Raw genomic sequence first — 17,291 nt, 5'->3', positions numbered from 1 at the left:
AGGACTGAGGGAAGTGAGGTGTGGGAGAATAAAACTGAGCTCTGGAGAAATGTTTGGCTAGAGTTTCCCCTACAATATGTACCAGTTCCGACTTACATACAAATTCAACTTAAGAACAAACCTACAGTCCCTATCTTGTACGTAACCCGGGGACTGCCTGTACATGGATTTATCACTGTTATGAAACACTAGCTCCAGCTCTCTCTCCTAGCAGTGTTATTTTTAAATAGCTTATTTCGAAATAATATGTCTACACATAAAATACATTTTGAAATAGCATTTTGCTATTTTGAAGTAGCACGTCCAGACTGAGTGGACTCTGAATCACATTTAAGGCAGGCCAGAACCAGTTCCAGCAGGGCACCAGGTCAGGACTTACTGTGTGGGGCTGCTGCCTGAGGCTATCTGAGGTCTATGATTAAAGGGACACTCCCTCCCCCTCCCCCTCGGACAGCCAGTTCTCAGGTTTCCCTGCTTGCTTGCCTATCTCGATGAGGGACAGCAAAGCATTTTGTCTCTGCATGTTCAGGTTGCCCTCACTCGGGACACCACAGCACTCTGCAACATGGAGCCAGAGCTGCCCCTGGGCACTCTGGTGCTTCTCTTGGATACATTGCTGCAAGCCTGCCTGCACTTTCTGCAAGTTGCCATCCAGGAGGTCCATTGGGGGGCTGTCGGTATCCAGGAGGCCCTGCGGGAGAGCTTCCACCCTGAGGAACACTAAGAGCCTCCCTGGTCTGCCCCACTGGGGGCTTGTGCCTCATTCCTCCCTCACATCCTTCCACTTACCCTTCCCTAACCCCCCCTTCCTTATGTCAAATAAAATACACGTATTTTCATGAACACAAACTATCTTTATTTAACAAAACTGGTGGAGGGGGGTGAGGGAATGAAACTCTGGTGAGACTGGGGAAAGAAGGTGGGAGAGAGGAGAAGGAGGAGGGGGGAACCTAGGAGGAGGGAACTGGAAGGGGGAAGCAAGGGGAAGAAAGGGGAGGGGAAGCTCAGGGTTGGGAGTCTCATCGGACCAACTTGATTGTCATGCGAACCTGCTCCTGGGTTCACATGTGGCCTTTGGTGGCCAGGCTATCCTGCCGTAGACAGCCTCATTCCTCTGTCTAGTACAGTGATCATGGAAGTTGGGGGCATCCCCCCCAAACCTGAATAAGATCCATGATCTCCACCCTGGACCAGAAAGGCACCTGCCTTCTCTGGACCCTGGAAGGCTCCTGGGAGCTGGCAGACCACTCCTGGGGAGCAGTGGAGGGTTGGCTGCCAGTGGCTTGCTGGCTCATGTTTTGGGGCCACTGGGTCAGGGGCAGTGACTGCTGGCTCTGGGCTGGCAGGCTTGGACCTGGCACAGGCACTGTAGCCAGATCTACCCCTTTAAGGGCTCCGGGAATGGGGGGGAGGGAGAGAAGTGTTCTTGGTTGAGGCTGGAGTAGACACCAGAGCACCCTAGGAAGTCTGGAGGCCCCCTATTAGTCTACACAGAACTTATCTCGAAATAGCTATTTCAAATTTGGCGTTATTCCTCGTAGAATATTTGCCAAATTCGAAATAAGCACTCTGCTATTTCAAATTTATTTTGAAATAGCAGCTCAGCTGTGTAGATGCTAGGAAAGTTATTTCAAAATGAGGGCCGTTATTTCAAAATAACTTTGCTGTGTAGACATACCTCTACTTGTTTCTTTGGCATTTTTCATTGTGTTCACACACTGCAGCTTCACAGCAACACAGCTCACTAAGTTAGGACGTTGCTACCCAAGATTTTTGACTGAAATCCCATGTGGCCTGTAGAATCCAAAAACTCTGCAGTCCCTTCTGGTATATTTGAATTGTCCTTTTATCTAATGGTTTTGGACTTCCCAAGATGAAAGTGAAGGCCATTAAATGATGGCAAATAAAGCAATAATCACTAATGAATCTAAGCAATTAGATCCCAAATGAGACACACTAATTTTAGAAATTTCACCACTGAAAATACTATTTTTTCACAAAGAAGCTAGTACAGGAGTTTATCCTCTGTTCTCAGTAGTCTTTATACCCCGCAAAATCCTACCATAAATTTTGGGAGCAGGGAAATTACGTGTAATAAAACTCACACATTGTGCAGTCTGTTAGGCAAACCGTAAGTCTGCAGCAGGTCAAAAGATTACAGTCTCCTTCATTTCCTTATTTTACTGCTCTCAATTTTTACTGTCCTCAGAATCATGAAATCATTTCATGATCACTTTCACCCAAGCTCCAGATTCAGAATTCCTCCCAGTTAGTCAAAATCAAAATCTAAAATGACTGCTCCATTAGTTATTTTCTCCGCCTTCAGAAACAAGAAGTTGTCCCTATCACATTCAAGGAACTTATTGGACATTTTATGTTTTTCCGTATTTCATTCCAACAGCTTTTGGGGTAATTGAAATTCCCCATTACCACCAGATCTTGTGTGTTGGATATTTCTGTTCTAGAAGTGCCTCATCCACTGCCTACTCCTGATATGATGGTGTATAAACATAAGAACGGCCGTACTGGGTCAGACCAAAGGTCCATCTAGCCCAGTATCCTGTCTGCCGACAGTGGCCAACACCAGGTGCCCCAAAGAGGGTGGACCGAAGACAATGATCAAGCGATTTGTCTCCTGCCATCCCTCTCCAGCCTCTGACAAACAGAGGCCAGGGACACCAATTCTATCCCCTGGCTAATAGCCTTTTATGGACCTAACCTCCAGGAAATTATCTAGCTTCTCTTTAAACTCTGTTATAGTCCTAGCCTTCACAACCTCCTCAGGCAAGGAGTTCCACAGGTTGACTACACGCTGTGTGAAGAAGAACTTTCTTTTATTAGTTTTAAACCTGCTACCCATTAATTTCATTTGGTGACCTCTAGTTCTTCTATTATGGGAACTAATAAATAACTTTTCTTTATCTGCCCTCTCCACACCACTCATGATTTTATATACCTCTATCATATCCCCCCTCAGTCTCCTCTTTTCTAAACTGAAAAGTCCCAATCACTTTAACCTCTCCTCATATGGGACCCGTTCCAAACACCTAATCATTTTAGTTGCCCTTTTCTGAACCCTTTCCAAGGCGAAAATATCTTTTTTGAGGTGAGGAGACCATATCTGTACACAGTACTCAAGATGTGGATGTACCATAGTTTTATACAGAGGCAGTAAGATATTCTGTGTCTTATTTTCTATCCCTTTCTTAATAATTCCTAGCATCCTAGACCTCTACCATGATGTTGCTTCTGATTTTCCCCTTTTATCATCTTCAGTGTGGGGGAAGGACTTAGATGAATTCTCAAGGTCTCTTACAGCCTTACACTGGTATGATTCACTGAACCAGCATATAAATCTGTTGTACATGGATGGAAGGTATTTTTTATATAGTTTCCAGAATTGGATGAAAAAGGAGGGATCTGGGGTTCCTCTTCAGTTTCCTTTCCTGAGTCCCTTTAGGCCCAGCTGCTTTAGTCCTGTACAATTATGATTATATGGTACCATAATATGTTATCATTAGCTCACCGCTCCAGTGCAGTTTTTAATTTCACTCTGCCATTGTTCAACTAAATCTTTCCGATGTGTTTTTAGGCATTGGCACAGGCAATCAAAGAAGCCAAAGAGCAGCACCCTGACATGTCTGTCACAAGAGTAGTGGTGCATAAAGAAACGGAACTTGCTGAGGAAGGAGAGGAGTAAGATCAAGGTAAGAAAGCGTGCAACATCAAGCAAAATAGGACAAGTAGGCCTGAGCCATAAGGCCATCTTTATTGGTCTTTATTCCTAACAACTGTCCTTAAAACACCTTACCGTTTGAAAAGTTGACTCATCTTTTTTTAGTACACACATACTTGAGTTTTGCAGTAGAAGCTTTTAAAAAAGCATACACTTACCTATAATGTGTATCCCTGAAAACTGGAGCCATAGAATAGTAATTTATAATTCCAACTATATCGTGCGGTTTTATCTAAAGTCCAACATGACATTCATTTTTAGTTTTAATTTCAAGTATCCTATAAAAATGGACACCAGTTTTGTCATAAAGTCCTGTTATGGCATTTGCTTTACCATACCATCATGTTACCTAACTATACTGCTGGCAACACAACTCAGGCAGAGTCTATGAAATACAAGGTGTACTCCCTACTCACCTGTCCATGTGTACTCTTATCATACTTGCCTTATGGTTAGGGTTCCATTGTTTTGAATAGTTATTGTACTGGTCTGGAGACTGTACAGCCCTGTAGTGGTGAAGGGATTCTACTCTGACTGCATCAGATTCATTAGCAGAGATTATTTTACCATCTCAACCTTTTGAAATGCTTAACTCCCACCCCACCACAATCCCTCTGGGAAATAAATAAATGGTTTTGTAGCCTGGTCAAATCTTGCACCTCAATACATGTGTTTAGAATTGCAAAATGCATTTGTCATTGACAACAGATTCTTTACTTAGGTGGCCGCTTAGGTTTAATTGAGGAGATGAAATTGGTAAAACTCAGAAACTTCGAGCTTTAGTTAATTCAAACTACTATAATTGGAATGGTAGAAGAAAATGTCAGTATAAGATAAGGCAAGTGCAGGAAAATGGTGTCTGCATTGTTCATACTTACAACTTCATGGAAGCCATTAGTGACAAAAATAGATGAAAAGTTAGTGGTGCATAGCAGGAGATTGATCCTAGGTCAAGCAGTGTGCTGTTCTACAACTGGATACACCTAAGAAAGCAAGGAAGAATCCAAACCTTGTATTCCCTTAACTCATCCGTCTGGCACAGACATAGGCAACATCAGCCCACCTTCTTCCTATGAGTCATTCACCTAACTCTATTTGGCGGAATTCTGCACCAAGAAATAAAAAATTTTGTGCACAGTGTTTTCATGTTCTGCAAAATGCTGTGTATTTTATTTGTAAAATAACACAGTATAAACACCGGCTTCAATTATTTTTGTTCATTTATTTCAAAATTCCTGTCACAATACAGACAACAAAAAGATTCAGGAAATGTTTTTGACAAATAGATTCTTTACTGATAGAAATGTAGCCGTGTTAGTCTGGTCTTGCTGAAACAAAAAACAAGACTATCTATCACTTTAAATACTAACAAGATGGTTTATTAGGTGATGAGCTTTCGTGAGCCAAACCCACTTCCTCAGATCAAATAGTGGAAGAAAATTGTCACAACCATATATACCAAAGGAGACAATTAAAAAAAAATGAACACATATGAAAAGGACAAATCAAATTTCAGAATAGGAGGGGGATGGGGAGGGGGAAAAGTAAATGTCTGTGAGTTAATGATATTAGAGGTGATAATGATGCATCTTAATATAGAACTCTGAATAATGATTCATTTAAATCACAGTACAGAACTATATTTCCACACCACTCAGAAGCAGTGGAAAGTCAGTGAAACAGAGGCACTAAGGAAGAGGGAAATAATTGGTAGAAAGGAGCCTTGGTGTGAACTTGGAGGATTGTTGAATATGGATGGGAAAAGTATGGAATAGACTATTTGGGGGGTGGGAGGGATTGTTAAGGAGCTTCCCCCATGCAGACCTGGATAACTCCATGCCTCTGTCATTCAGTCAGGCACATCTCTCTCACTCCCGTGTGTCCTTGCACCATCCCATCCACGTGTTCCTCCACCCTTACTCAGACATCCACTCCCCCATCCTGGCTTTGTACCTCTTCCTTGTCCCCATGTGTCTCTGTGTCCCCATTCAGCCTCCCCCCCCAATCCTGCTGAGGTTCTGCTTCACCTCTTCATCCACATGTGGTCCTGCAACTCCACTCTCATTCAGCCCCTGTCCCAGTCTGTCCTTCCCCACTAGCCTTTATGAGCCCCTCTTGGACTCTTCCTCCCGCCTCCACACAGCCACATGCTGTCTCCCCATAACCCATGTCTTCTGACCTAGCCTGTCACGTGCTGTGAAGAAGGCAGGATCTTTCTGTTCCTTACCTGGTTGGGAGCTGCTGGTCTTTCCTTTTGCCACAATGCTCTCTTTTGGATAAAAGCTGGAACTGCAGCAATTTTCCAGTCAAAGATATTTTCTTTTAGGACTGCTCTGTTCCAGTGCCAAAGTGCCTTCTGGTGAGCAAAAGACAGAACTTCAGTAACTTTCTGACAGAAGATTTTTCTGTGCAAAAAAATCAAAAATATACATTGCTTATTAATAATGTGCATGAGCAGTGGTGCAGAATTCCCCCACAAATAAGTGTGCAATTTACATGCAATTATATAATCTGACTAGCAACAAAATTAGAAAACGTTTCTGATTTCCTTATATGAGGATTTTAAAGCTTGCAGTGTACCCGTTAACTTGATGTCAATTGTTCTGTCATCATGAAGAGGCAAAAAAATGCAACCCAAAGTCACCTGCTACATTGTGGTATGCTACAATGTGGTATGCTACATTGTCATACCACAAACAACTACCTGTGAGCTTCACATAGAACAATATTAAACTAGTTCAGTGTAGCAAAGCCTAAAAAAACGTACTATTTCTGTTTTTCCTACTTGCTATTACATCTTGAGAAACTTCCATTATTTTTCCTATAAACATGCTTGGCAAATAAATTGTATTTTACCCAAAAACATAAAACCTCCAAGATCAGGGGTCAACAATTTGGAAAATGACGTATTTAAGTAGCTTATCAGTTGAATAACATGTTTCAAGGAATCCTGGTCTGTTATGTCCTCATTTCAGAATGCCTCTGCGTAGGTGGGAAATTACTGTATATCATTTGGGATTGGGATTAGTGTATGTTCCTACAGTGGTGAGGAAACTTGGGAAAAAACATATCCTTGTTGAGTTTTTGAAACTGGAAAATCTACTACTACTGTGATGAAAGAACTAAATGACCTAGATCGCTATGGGTCAAAAGCAGAATTACTGTTTTAAAAGTGAGACTGTTTTAGTCTTACATTCTTCCTATTTATTCTGGGTTGTCTAGTGTTAATATGGGTTGGACCTCCCTGGTCCTACACCCTCGGGACCTGAGCTGTGGAGATTGCTGGACCAGGGGAGGTCAGTCCTCCCAGCTCATCCTGGTCACCAGCCCCGGCCAGCACGCTGTCCCCGGACCATCTGCTAGTTTCCACTGCCCATGGCCTGCTAGTGGGGCTTTGCTCCTGGCCACCAGCCCTACAAACTGCGGGATGGGTTCTCTGCTCTCAGGCCATTAGGCCTATGGGCTGCTGGCCCACCAGATTGGCTCTGCTCCCAGCAACTTTTGCGGCTGGCAACCTTTGTGGCTGGGGCTCTGTGGTCCAGGGGTTCTCTTGTTCAGCAACTTCCATGATCCGGCAGAACCACAGATGTTGTCAGACCAGAGAATCCCAGACCACAGATGTCCAACCTGTAGTGAAATTATGGTCAATTTAAAACAGTAGCTATATTTAGATTCCTCACATTTCATTTAGTCATACTGACTGTTGTTGGCTATATACAGGATTGACTGAGGATATGAATAATTAGAATGTTTTCTTTATCTTGATTTAATTTCACAGTGTAGTAATAATCAACATGATATCTTGCTGGATGTGCCAGTGTTTTAATTTACAGTCCCAACATGTTTTTGTGCCATTCAAAATACATATGAGGTACAAAATGAAATGTGATACTATCTGTTATGTTCTAAATTAAGCCATGTAGCTATGTGGGCCAAAACCAGGGGGATTATCTGATAATCCTGGGGAAAGCTGAGGGTGATTTATACCACTCAGTAACCAATTCACCATAAATGGTCTTGATCAAGGCCTGAATTATACAGAAGGTAACCATCTTATTTTCATGGGGAATGGAGAAGGGCCTTTTGTCCTTGCTGCTGTTGCTTCACAGCATTGTGAGTGAAACGAGGTAGTACAGACAATTGAATATTAATACTGATGTACTGAGATTTTGTAGGCAGTTAGCTGCTAATACAGAGTCTCAGCAGAATTGTTTGTGTTTCTAGTGTCAAATATACATGCGTGTATAAAAGGTTCTTTAGCTTTTAGGAGCACTATTCAGTTAATTTATCCCCAAGTTTTTCTTCATATTTTAGATATTTTAGTTTTATAATTATAAATATAATTAATTGTAGTAAAAATTTAGGTATTTAGGACTTGATAGATTAAAATTCCCTTCTCCCATGTAACCAATGTAAATCTAAAGTAACTGCAGAAAACTTGATTCACATAACTGTCACAGATACAGAATTCTGTCTTGTCTCTCAATAGCCTTATTCCTCTTACCAACTATGGTAATGGAAAAGTGATGGGAAACACAACCCCCTTCACCTTTGTATGTATGTGTATATGGCAAATTGGGCTACAGGAAAATTGAGTTTCTTCTCCATACTGGATGATGTAATAAGATTGTTATATTGCTGCTGTACATTTGGTATCTTTCAGTAGCTTGAAATTAGTTCAGCCAGAAAAAGAACAGATCAAAAAATTCATATCCGTTTATGCATATTTATTTCCCTTAGCAATTACAGGAGACCAGTGTAAACTTATTCTATTTTCTTTGCATGAAAAAATGCTTGTTTACATTGCAGTGGCAGTTCTTTGTTGTAAGAATAGTTTTAATTATCTGGATTTTAACTCTATCCTGTCCACTTATTTCTACTTAACAGTAGGGATGTTAAATTTAGTTTAATCAACTAATTGACTAGTCAAAGGAATTTCCATCGATTAGACGATAAGCTGGGTAGCCACAGCGGGGTTAGCTCTCAGCCCCAGAAGCTAACTCCGCTGAAACGATGTCTTTTAAATGTATTAAGAGCCAGCACGAGTTGTGACCGCTGATTCCCGCTCATGCTGGGTTCCCCTGCTACATACTAGCCTTTTAAATGTATTAAAAAAAAAAAGCAGAGGTACAGCATCTGGAACTGGGTACAAGCCAGGACTCAGCTGATTCCCAGCTCATGCCTGGTCCCAGCTGCTCTCTGCAGAGACAGTGATTGGGGGAACCAGCTTTTAAGCCGGCTCCCCCCCCAGCACCAGCTCCTGCTCCCCCCGCTTGCTGCCTTTAATAGAGGCAGCAAGGGGGCAGGGAAGTGACTAGTAAATAAGTCGCTTACATCCCTATTTAACAGTAAGAAATGTTGCCTCTTTCACTTTGAATATTTAAGCTACTGGGTGGAAATTGCTAGATTTCTACTCACAATTAGTCCATATAGCTAAATCCGAGTAGAATAGTGGTTCTCAACCTATTTACTATTGTGGGCTGCATATGCAACTCTGTGTTTTATGTGCGCTTCTATTGCACAGTACATATACTGCCTCTGTAAACACGAGGATCACATGGGTCGCAGTTGTGTGCAAGCAGGTCACAGGTTTAGTACTACTGAAGTAGAAGCATAAGAGGTGACAACTGTTAAACCTCCTACATTGCACAAACAGAACTTAAAAGATGAGATATTCCCCAGTGTAGGAACAGAATCTGGACACCGTATATGAAGCAAGAAGGAGAGTTTATTACACACAGTGCTGTTAAGCTTGGTGAACACTGCTGGAAAATAGGTTACAATGGATTATATAAGATGTTGATGGGCAGATGAAGTGATGGGGGAAAAGGGAAGATCCCAGACCCCCTGGATAGGTGCTAACCATAAGCAAAATAAAAGCAATAATCTAAAGATTACATAGTGTTTTCTGCCCATAGTTTACAGAATACCTTTGTATCTACTTAAACAAGATACAGGACTATGTAGCACTTTAAATAGTGATAGAAATGTAGCCGTGTTAGTCTGGTGTAGCTGAAACAAAATACAGGACTATGTAGCACTTTAAAGACTAACAAGATGGTTTATTAGATGATGAGCTTTTGTGGACCAGACCCACTTCCTCAGATCAAATAGTGGAAGAAAATAGTCACAACCATATATATCAAAGGATACAATTAAAAAAAAATGAACACATATGAAAAGGACAAATCACATTTCAGAACAGAAGCGGGATGCGGGGGGGAGGGGAAGGTAAATGTCTGTGAGCTAATGGTATTAGAGGTGGGGAAAGTACTTAAAGAAAGCAGACATCAATTGTCAATTATGTGTCAAGTGGTGATGTGTCTGTTAGCTATGTGATCCACTGTGTTGCACCTGAGGGATTAAAGCAGAGGCAGTAAGGGTACATGACAATTACTCATTTGTTCCTAGAACCATTTACAGTAAACTTCCGATAATCCGGCACCTTTAGGACCCAGGGGGTGCCGGATTATCAGATATGCAGGACTATCAGAAGGGGGGCTAAGAGGGGTCTGAGGTGGGATGGGGACCCTCCCTTCTGATAGTCCAGCTCTGCCCCAGGAGTCCCTGATTCAGCCGCTGCTGGTCAGTTTCAGCAGCGGCTGAATCGGGGACGCCTGCAGCAGAGCAGCTGGAGTGCTGCCAGGTTGGTCTGGTAGCGCCGACCCTTGGCGCCGCGAGACCAACCCGTCAGCACCCCAGCTGCTCTTGGGGATGCCTGGGGCAGAGCAGCTGGGGTGCTGACGGGTTGGTCCAGCAGCTGGACCAACCCGGCAGCACCCCCGCTTCTCTGCCCCAGGTGTCCCCAAGTCAGCTGCTGTAGAAACTTATCAGCGGCTGACTCCAGAAAGCCAGAGGCAGAGCTGCTCTGCCCTGGGCTTCCTGGAGTCAGCCCTGGTCAGTTTCAGCAGCGGCTGAATCAGGACGCCTGGGGCAGAGCAGCTGGAAGGCTGCTGGGTTGGTCCAGTAGCGCCGGGGAGCGGTGCTACTGGACCAACCCAGCAGTACCCCAGCTGCTCTGCCCCAGGTGTCCCCAAGTCAGCTGCTGCTGAAACTTATCAGCGGCTGACTCCAGAAAGCCAGAGGCAGAGCTGCTCTGCCCCGGGCTTCCTGGAGTCAGCCCTGGTCAGTTTCAGCAGCGGCTGAATCGGGACGCCTGGGACAGAGCAGCTGGGGCGCTGCTGGGTTGGTCTGGTAGTGCCAAACCTCGGCGCTGCGGGGACCAACCCAGCAGCACCCCAGCTGCTCCGTCGCAGGTGTATCCAAGTCAGCTGCTGCTGAAACTGACCAGCGGCTGATTCCAGGAAGTTGCTCTAGCTCTGTCTCGGGCTTCCTGGAGTCAGCCGCTGGTCAATTTCAGCAGCGGCTGAATCTGGGATACCTGGGGTGCTGCCGGGTTGGTCCCACAGCCCTGAGGGGCAGCGCTACTGGACCTACCCGACAGCACTCCAGCTGTTCTGCCCCCTGCTTCCCGGATTCAGCGCTGGTCAGTTTTAGCAGTGGCTGAATCGGGGAAGCTGGGGGCAGAGCAGCTCCAATGGTCCGGCTGCCCGGAGCACTTCCGGGTTCCTGATGGTGCCGGACCATCAGGAGTGCCGGACCGTCAGATGCCAGACCATCGGAGTTTTACTGTAATGTGTTATGTCTGTCTCTCACCCATAGGGCCTTTCCCTGGGATGTAATTGTCTGGGTATTTATCTTTATGATGACCTTCCCCCGATGGGCTAAGTGGTATAGGTGTTTGTGTGCCTGTTCCAGACTTGAAATTTAGAATAGGAGTTCTTAACAGAATACCATAGCCTTCCTCAGAAATTTTTACCCTACACCCAGGTAATCTGATCCACATGGAAACAAAGATTTTTCTAGTTGCTTCTGCAGTTTATCAAGTAATTTTATTGCTTGTATTACCTGTGTAGATTTTTAAGGCCTTTGGGGCAAGCACTGCCTCTTTTTTGATGTGTTATGAACAGTTTTTAGCAATTTTTGGATGTTCTTAAAATCCAAGTATCTTGCCAATGAATAACCCATTGTAAAAAGAAAAAGGAATAGTTTCCCTTATGAGAATCTCCTGGGTATGTGTTGTGGGAAGAAGAAATTATCTTGACATGAAAGGCTGCAATGTGATTCCGTTGAAAGGAAAGTGAAGTGGTGACCAGCTGTGAAATTGATTCTCCTTGAGAAGAGAAAGTAAAATCTTTTGTCAAAATGCAGCATAGGGAAGGAGAAAATCCCGCAAGTAAATAAGCAGAGTCCTTTGTGCCCATTAAGATCACTATGAGTTGTGGAAAGGTCTAACATACATTGTGCCTGTATAAAACTGTCACTTGTAGTTACAAAGCAGTGTTTTGCAACATTTCACAGGATGCTTGCTTGCTACAGAATGAGTTCAGCAATTCCAAAATAGCTGTTTCTCTGAAAAGATTATATGGGACACAAATAGGACCAGTGTGATGGAATTCTAAATAACAAGGTCCTCTTCCCAGCTTTCGTTTGTAAATGCTTTCCTTCACAGATTTTTAAGGCCTGAAAGGACTATTAGATCACCTCCTGTATATCACTATTTATCGTTACATAGTTACCACTCTGCTGAACCTAGTAACTTGTGTTTAACTAAAGCCATATCTTGCAGAAAGACATCCGGTCTTGATTATTTGCACTTAAACCAGTCAAGGTTCTGCCCTGGCTATGACTGGAGAAGAATTCTTTGATGTTTTCCTTTTGTGTTTGGTCCTACCACATTCATGGCCATGAAAAATGTGCTCCAAAAATGCACCCATCTCTGAAAGCACAGAAATAAAGGTAGCAGTATTTCAGCCCCCTCTCTTGAAACCCTGCCCCCACAAGTCCTTTTTGCACCAGGAGCCCTACAATTAAAATACTATGAAATTTCAGATTTAAATACATGAAATCATGACATTTATTATTTTAAAAATCCTATGACTTTGAAATTGACCATAAAGGCCCATGAATTTGGTAGTGCCTTCCTGATAGAGATGGAAAAGACCACCTGGATACCTAGAACTTACTAAATGAAAAAAATTTTTTTTCAATAAATTGTAGATTAAAACTTCTAGCAGACTTTTAAAAGAACTATTAAATGTCACAAAAATAGTGTGAGCTGCAACAGACTGAGATACTATTAAACATGAAGAAAATAGGTGGGAGGGATTTACAGGAAACAGCAAGTGTACCGGAGCAGCAAGGTATTACCACATACTTGAACTATGAGTGAGGAGGAAGACAGTCTTGTATCACTTAGGAAAGTAGCTCTTGTACCACTCATGAGGTTTAACTGAAATGAAAGATCTGCCTGGAAAAACAACCTCTGGACTCTAATGGCCTCTGCTTGCCAGAATCTGGTAATAAGTGACAAGGAATGGATTACTTCAGGATTGCCTGTGTTGTTCATTCCCACAGAAATACCTGGCATTGGCCATTGTCTGCAAATAGGATTCTGAGCTAGATGAGCTTTTGGTCTGATCCAATCTAGCTGCTTATGTTCTGGTAGGTGACAGTATGTTTTTAAGACTGCCTTCTTCGTGAATGTTTAATGTTCTTTTCTTTCTTTTTTAGAATTAAAGCCACCTACTTTGACTATGACGAACTTTAACCATTCCAAGTTGGAGACACCACCACTACTCCATTGAATTCACCAGGCCTAGCAACAATGACCAGACACTCAAGGTTGAAATGCCAACACCAAACACTACCTTAACTACCCTGGTCCATATAGTTCCCTTACATCATTCTTGTTTATTTTTATAACCACTTCTTAACATTTTTAGCTTTTTTAAGGTTTTAGGGGAGATTGATTTATTTGCACAACTACCTGCCCTTTTTATAAAGAATTCTTGACCATATTAGAGTGAACAAAAAGTATTCTGACTATGCTTGTTCACTGGAACAGGTGAAGTTGTGCAGGAAGGAGGATCTGTGACTAATTTAGATGTAGTTTTTTCCAAACATTTCAACTGAAGTTTGTTACTGGAGTAATTTACAGATTTTTCTCAAATTAGTCCAGTAAATATACTTTATCAGATAACATAAAATAGAGGATTTTTTTGTAAAAACAAAACATTTCATATAATTTGAAAAAATGAGACTTTTGCTTTGACTGGATGGATTTTTTTTTTACTAACACCTTATAACTCTTTCTGTTCTGAGGGTTTCCTCCTTTTTCTGGGGAACAGGTGCTGGTAGTCTATAGAAGAGAAAGAGTTATAAAATAGTTTCTTCTGACTGAGCACTGTGTTTCAGAAACCTATTGCACTACAGTGCCAATGCTCAACTCTTTCACAGACACTTTGCCGTCTGTAACATTCCAGATAAGGAAGACAAAAAGGACAGAAAAAAATGCTTTCACTTCTTCCAATAAAAGATGACCCAGGCAGCTTAAAACCTTAGTGCTTTTTTCTTAACATTTCCAAACATCAACACTTCCCTATCAAATACATGTGTAGAATGCTTGCTTTCTATTAAACCTCATTGTCTACATGTTAGAACTGACATTTCTGTTGTTGAGCAGGTATGTGCTCCAGATAGTTTGTTTAATAATCAATACAGGTTTTTAGAATACTGAGGGAAAGGTGTGGGTCCATTCTTGTAGGCAATAAAAAAGCAACATCAGTTGTTGAGGCTGCCACTGGAGAAACCTGTATAGAAACCTGTTACTATGTCAATTTCTTTGCTGTTGACTCTGTGTATAGTTAAGATGCCAAATTAGATTTATAGCAGCTTGAAGTTGTATTAAGTGATATTTTGCTTTCTGTAATACTATTATAAAATAAAGTTTGTTTATTCTCTAGGTACCATTTTTCTTGTTTTTGATATAAAAACACAGTATTTGTGGCATTTAGTTGGAAACACAAACATTTGGAAGATGCTGGCTATTTTACAGTGAGCAAACCCAACTGGGAAATAACCAGAACTCTTGAGACCTTATTAGGTATAAAGAGTAGGGATCCTTCAGAAGTAATGATTTGAAGGTTTCATTGCTTTCTGACTGGAGACTATATTACTCAGTATTCCAGGGCTTTCTTCCTTCTCTTACAATCCCAGTGAATTTCTTATCTTCTCTAATTGGCACCTTTGTGACACTTTGGTGTTTAAACCCAGACCAATAAGCAGTTGTATCACTGCCTGCCGTGCAACTTGGAATGCCTTAAATGCTATGCTGCTCTGGCTAACCGCCTTGACATCAACAGCTAGCAGACAAGTGTATACGTCATACTCTGGCTTCAACTGCCCAGGCACTTTTTGGAAAGTGACCTCAGATCTTCCCATTCTTCTCCCTCAAATCATCTGCCAATCTGCTGGAGTAACCAGACTAGTGAGTAACTATGTTACCTCTCTTAGACTCAGCAAGTGATCATTTTGCTTCTTCTAAGCTCTGTACCAGCTGTGACACACCAGCTTATCTCTTGCCAGTACACTGGCCCTCATTAATTTAACTCGGATTTGACAATGACTCTTATTTCAATCAGTGCACTGAATTGGTTTATAGTAAAGTAAAGCAAGTTTATGTAACAAAAGGACATATGATTAAATGATAGTAAGGATAAGAAATACAGATAGAAAAGGTTACAAGGAAACAAAAGTAAAATTATATCAAGTAATAAATTATCAAGTTGCAATCCTTGCCTAACCAGGTTTCTTATCTGAACTCAGTTCCCAGAGAGTTCATTCCTCTTGATTAAAGGATCCCATGTTCTGTGATATCAAGAAAATGGGCTCCTTTAATCCCCTAAATGATAGATAGCAAAATGGCTTCCTGTTTCTACTTTCCCAGCATTCCTTCATCCTGTAACAAGATTCAGGAAGACTTCATGGAGATGAGTCTTCGTCTTCTATGGTGATTAAATGATAATTTTCCCCTATTTGCTCTTCTGATGTACTTTCATTTACTCTGCCTGATGACCAGCTGGTGGCCAGACAAGCTAATACACATTCTTTTGTCTAGACGGGGCTTATATCTCACTTGCCGAACACATTTTAAGAATGTAATTCTAGTTCACGTCAATTCCTCTTTGTACACACCCTGTACATACAACAACACTGTGATTTCTGGAGATCAACATGTTACCAATTGGTATATGATACCTTACATGACACTTTCAGATTGAGATTAACAACAGTTAGCTAGGTAAAGTGAGTTTGTCAGGCTTGACGAATTGCTGACTCAGAGTGATAAATGGACTTCTGTGTTACTAGACCAATTTCTACCTTTCAGTAAAGAAATCTACCATTGCTGACACAGAGCCACGTTATTATACCATTCCATATGTTAAGAACCACCTTAGTCAACATATGACCCCTCTGACTTCATGGAGTAAGAAGGTCTACTACATTCTTGTCTGCAAGTAACAAAATGGATCATAGCGCTGCTTTTAAAGTAATTATTTTTCTGTCCTCTAGAAAATTGAATGGAGTTTTAATGCTATGTTCAGTTTAGTCTGTTGCTACTGTTACTATTTCACATCTAAAAGGTGTGCTGTATGCTCACTAACAAAACCAATAGAAATAGAATTTTCATTGCTGATACCGGACATCAGCAAAAGATTTACCAAAAAGTTTGAAGCCTATCCTTCACATTTTTCACCACAAGTTGTCTGTAAAAATTCTTATAGCACTGCCAGGTATTATTTATATTACTAGAGTTCCAACAATGTGGCAATGCTAAAAGAACAAAGTAAGCAGGAAGGGAGGGTTTGAAGGATTTTGGAAGGTAACAGAAAGCTTGAACTTGATATTGATGAATAAGGGCATGACGCCTATCCTTGCATTATGCCTCCAACATCAACCTCTGCTCAATGCTGTGGAGCAAAACACCCTGAACTGCACCTATGATGTAGTATCCCCATGGCCAACTACTATCCCCTGAGGGGCAACATTTTCACTATCTTTTGGGCTCATTGGCGGAGAATATGCTGGGGGGAGGCAAGATCAGTTCTTACCTTATACAAGCTGGATAATGTAAATCACCAGTAACTGGTATGTTATCTTGTATTTTAACGTCAAACAATATAAGGCGCTTAGGCATGTTTTAATTACTTGTCACATTATACTGAACACTGGCAAACTATCTAATATCTCCTTTCCTGCAAAGATAATGGAGGCACTTTGTCAATTAAATAATAGAAAAGACTTTTCGTTAACTGCAGCCCACAGTGGAATAGGAAAAATGAGCATAATACACTGGAAAGTCTTGTCAGCCAGGAAGCAGCAAGGTGTGCTGAAAAGTGGGTCCAAATGGAGAAGTTTGCATTTAAAGGAAGTCTTCAGGGATTTTACATACAAACAATAACTTGAAAGAACACCTATGGTTTTCAATAGATTTGTGAGGTTTGTGAGGTTAATTGTTGAATATGATAAAATGTGGAGCTTATAGAGTATTTTGGCATGATTAAAGTTGATTTGCTGCTCTTTCATACTATAAAAGATCTTCTCCCAAAGCCCTGGTCAATAGGTTTATTTGTATCATGATGTATTAGATACTCATGTTATCAATAAAACTGCAAACACAAATGCTTTGAAAATTATTAAGAACTATATTTCT

The 17,291-nt window shown here is 41.6% G+C and overlaps 1 protein-coding gene across 19 annotated transcripts in view; it reads left to right on the top strand.

Moving 5' to 3' along the window:
- The window catches only part of EPB41L2 (erythrocyte membrane protein band 4.1 like 2), a 285,231-nt gene extending 270,689 nt beyond the window's left edge, over window positions 1-14,542 (top strand). For all 19 annotated transcript variants that reach the window (XM_075924159.1, XM_075924162.1, XM_075924170.1 and 16 more), the window contains 2 exons: window positions 3,593-3,707; window positions 13,310-14,542. In XM_075924159.1, the coding sequence (XP_075780274.1) occupies window positions 3,593-3,700 (108 nt within the window). In that variant the 3' untranslated portion in view covers window positions 3,701-3,707; window positions 13,310-14,542. The remainder of the gene's footprint in view (window positions 1-3,592; window positions 3,708-13,309) is intronic.
- Window positions 14,543-17,291: the final 2,749 nt, after the last annotated feature.

This window comes from Pelodiscus sinensis, chromosome 3, assembly GCF_049634645.1.
Source record: "Pelodiscus sinensis isolate JC-2024 chromosome 3, ASM4963464v1, whole genome shotgun sequence".
Taxonomy (NCBI): domain Eukaryota; kingdom Metazoa; phylum Chordata; order Testudines; family Trionychidae; genus Pelodiscus; species Pelodiscus sinensis.
The sequence above is the reverse complement of the archived record's forward strand: the minus strand, read 5'-3'. Positions and strand labels throughout refer to the sequence as shown.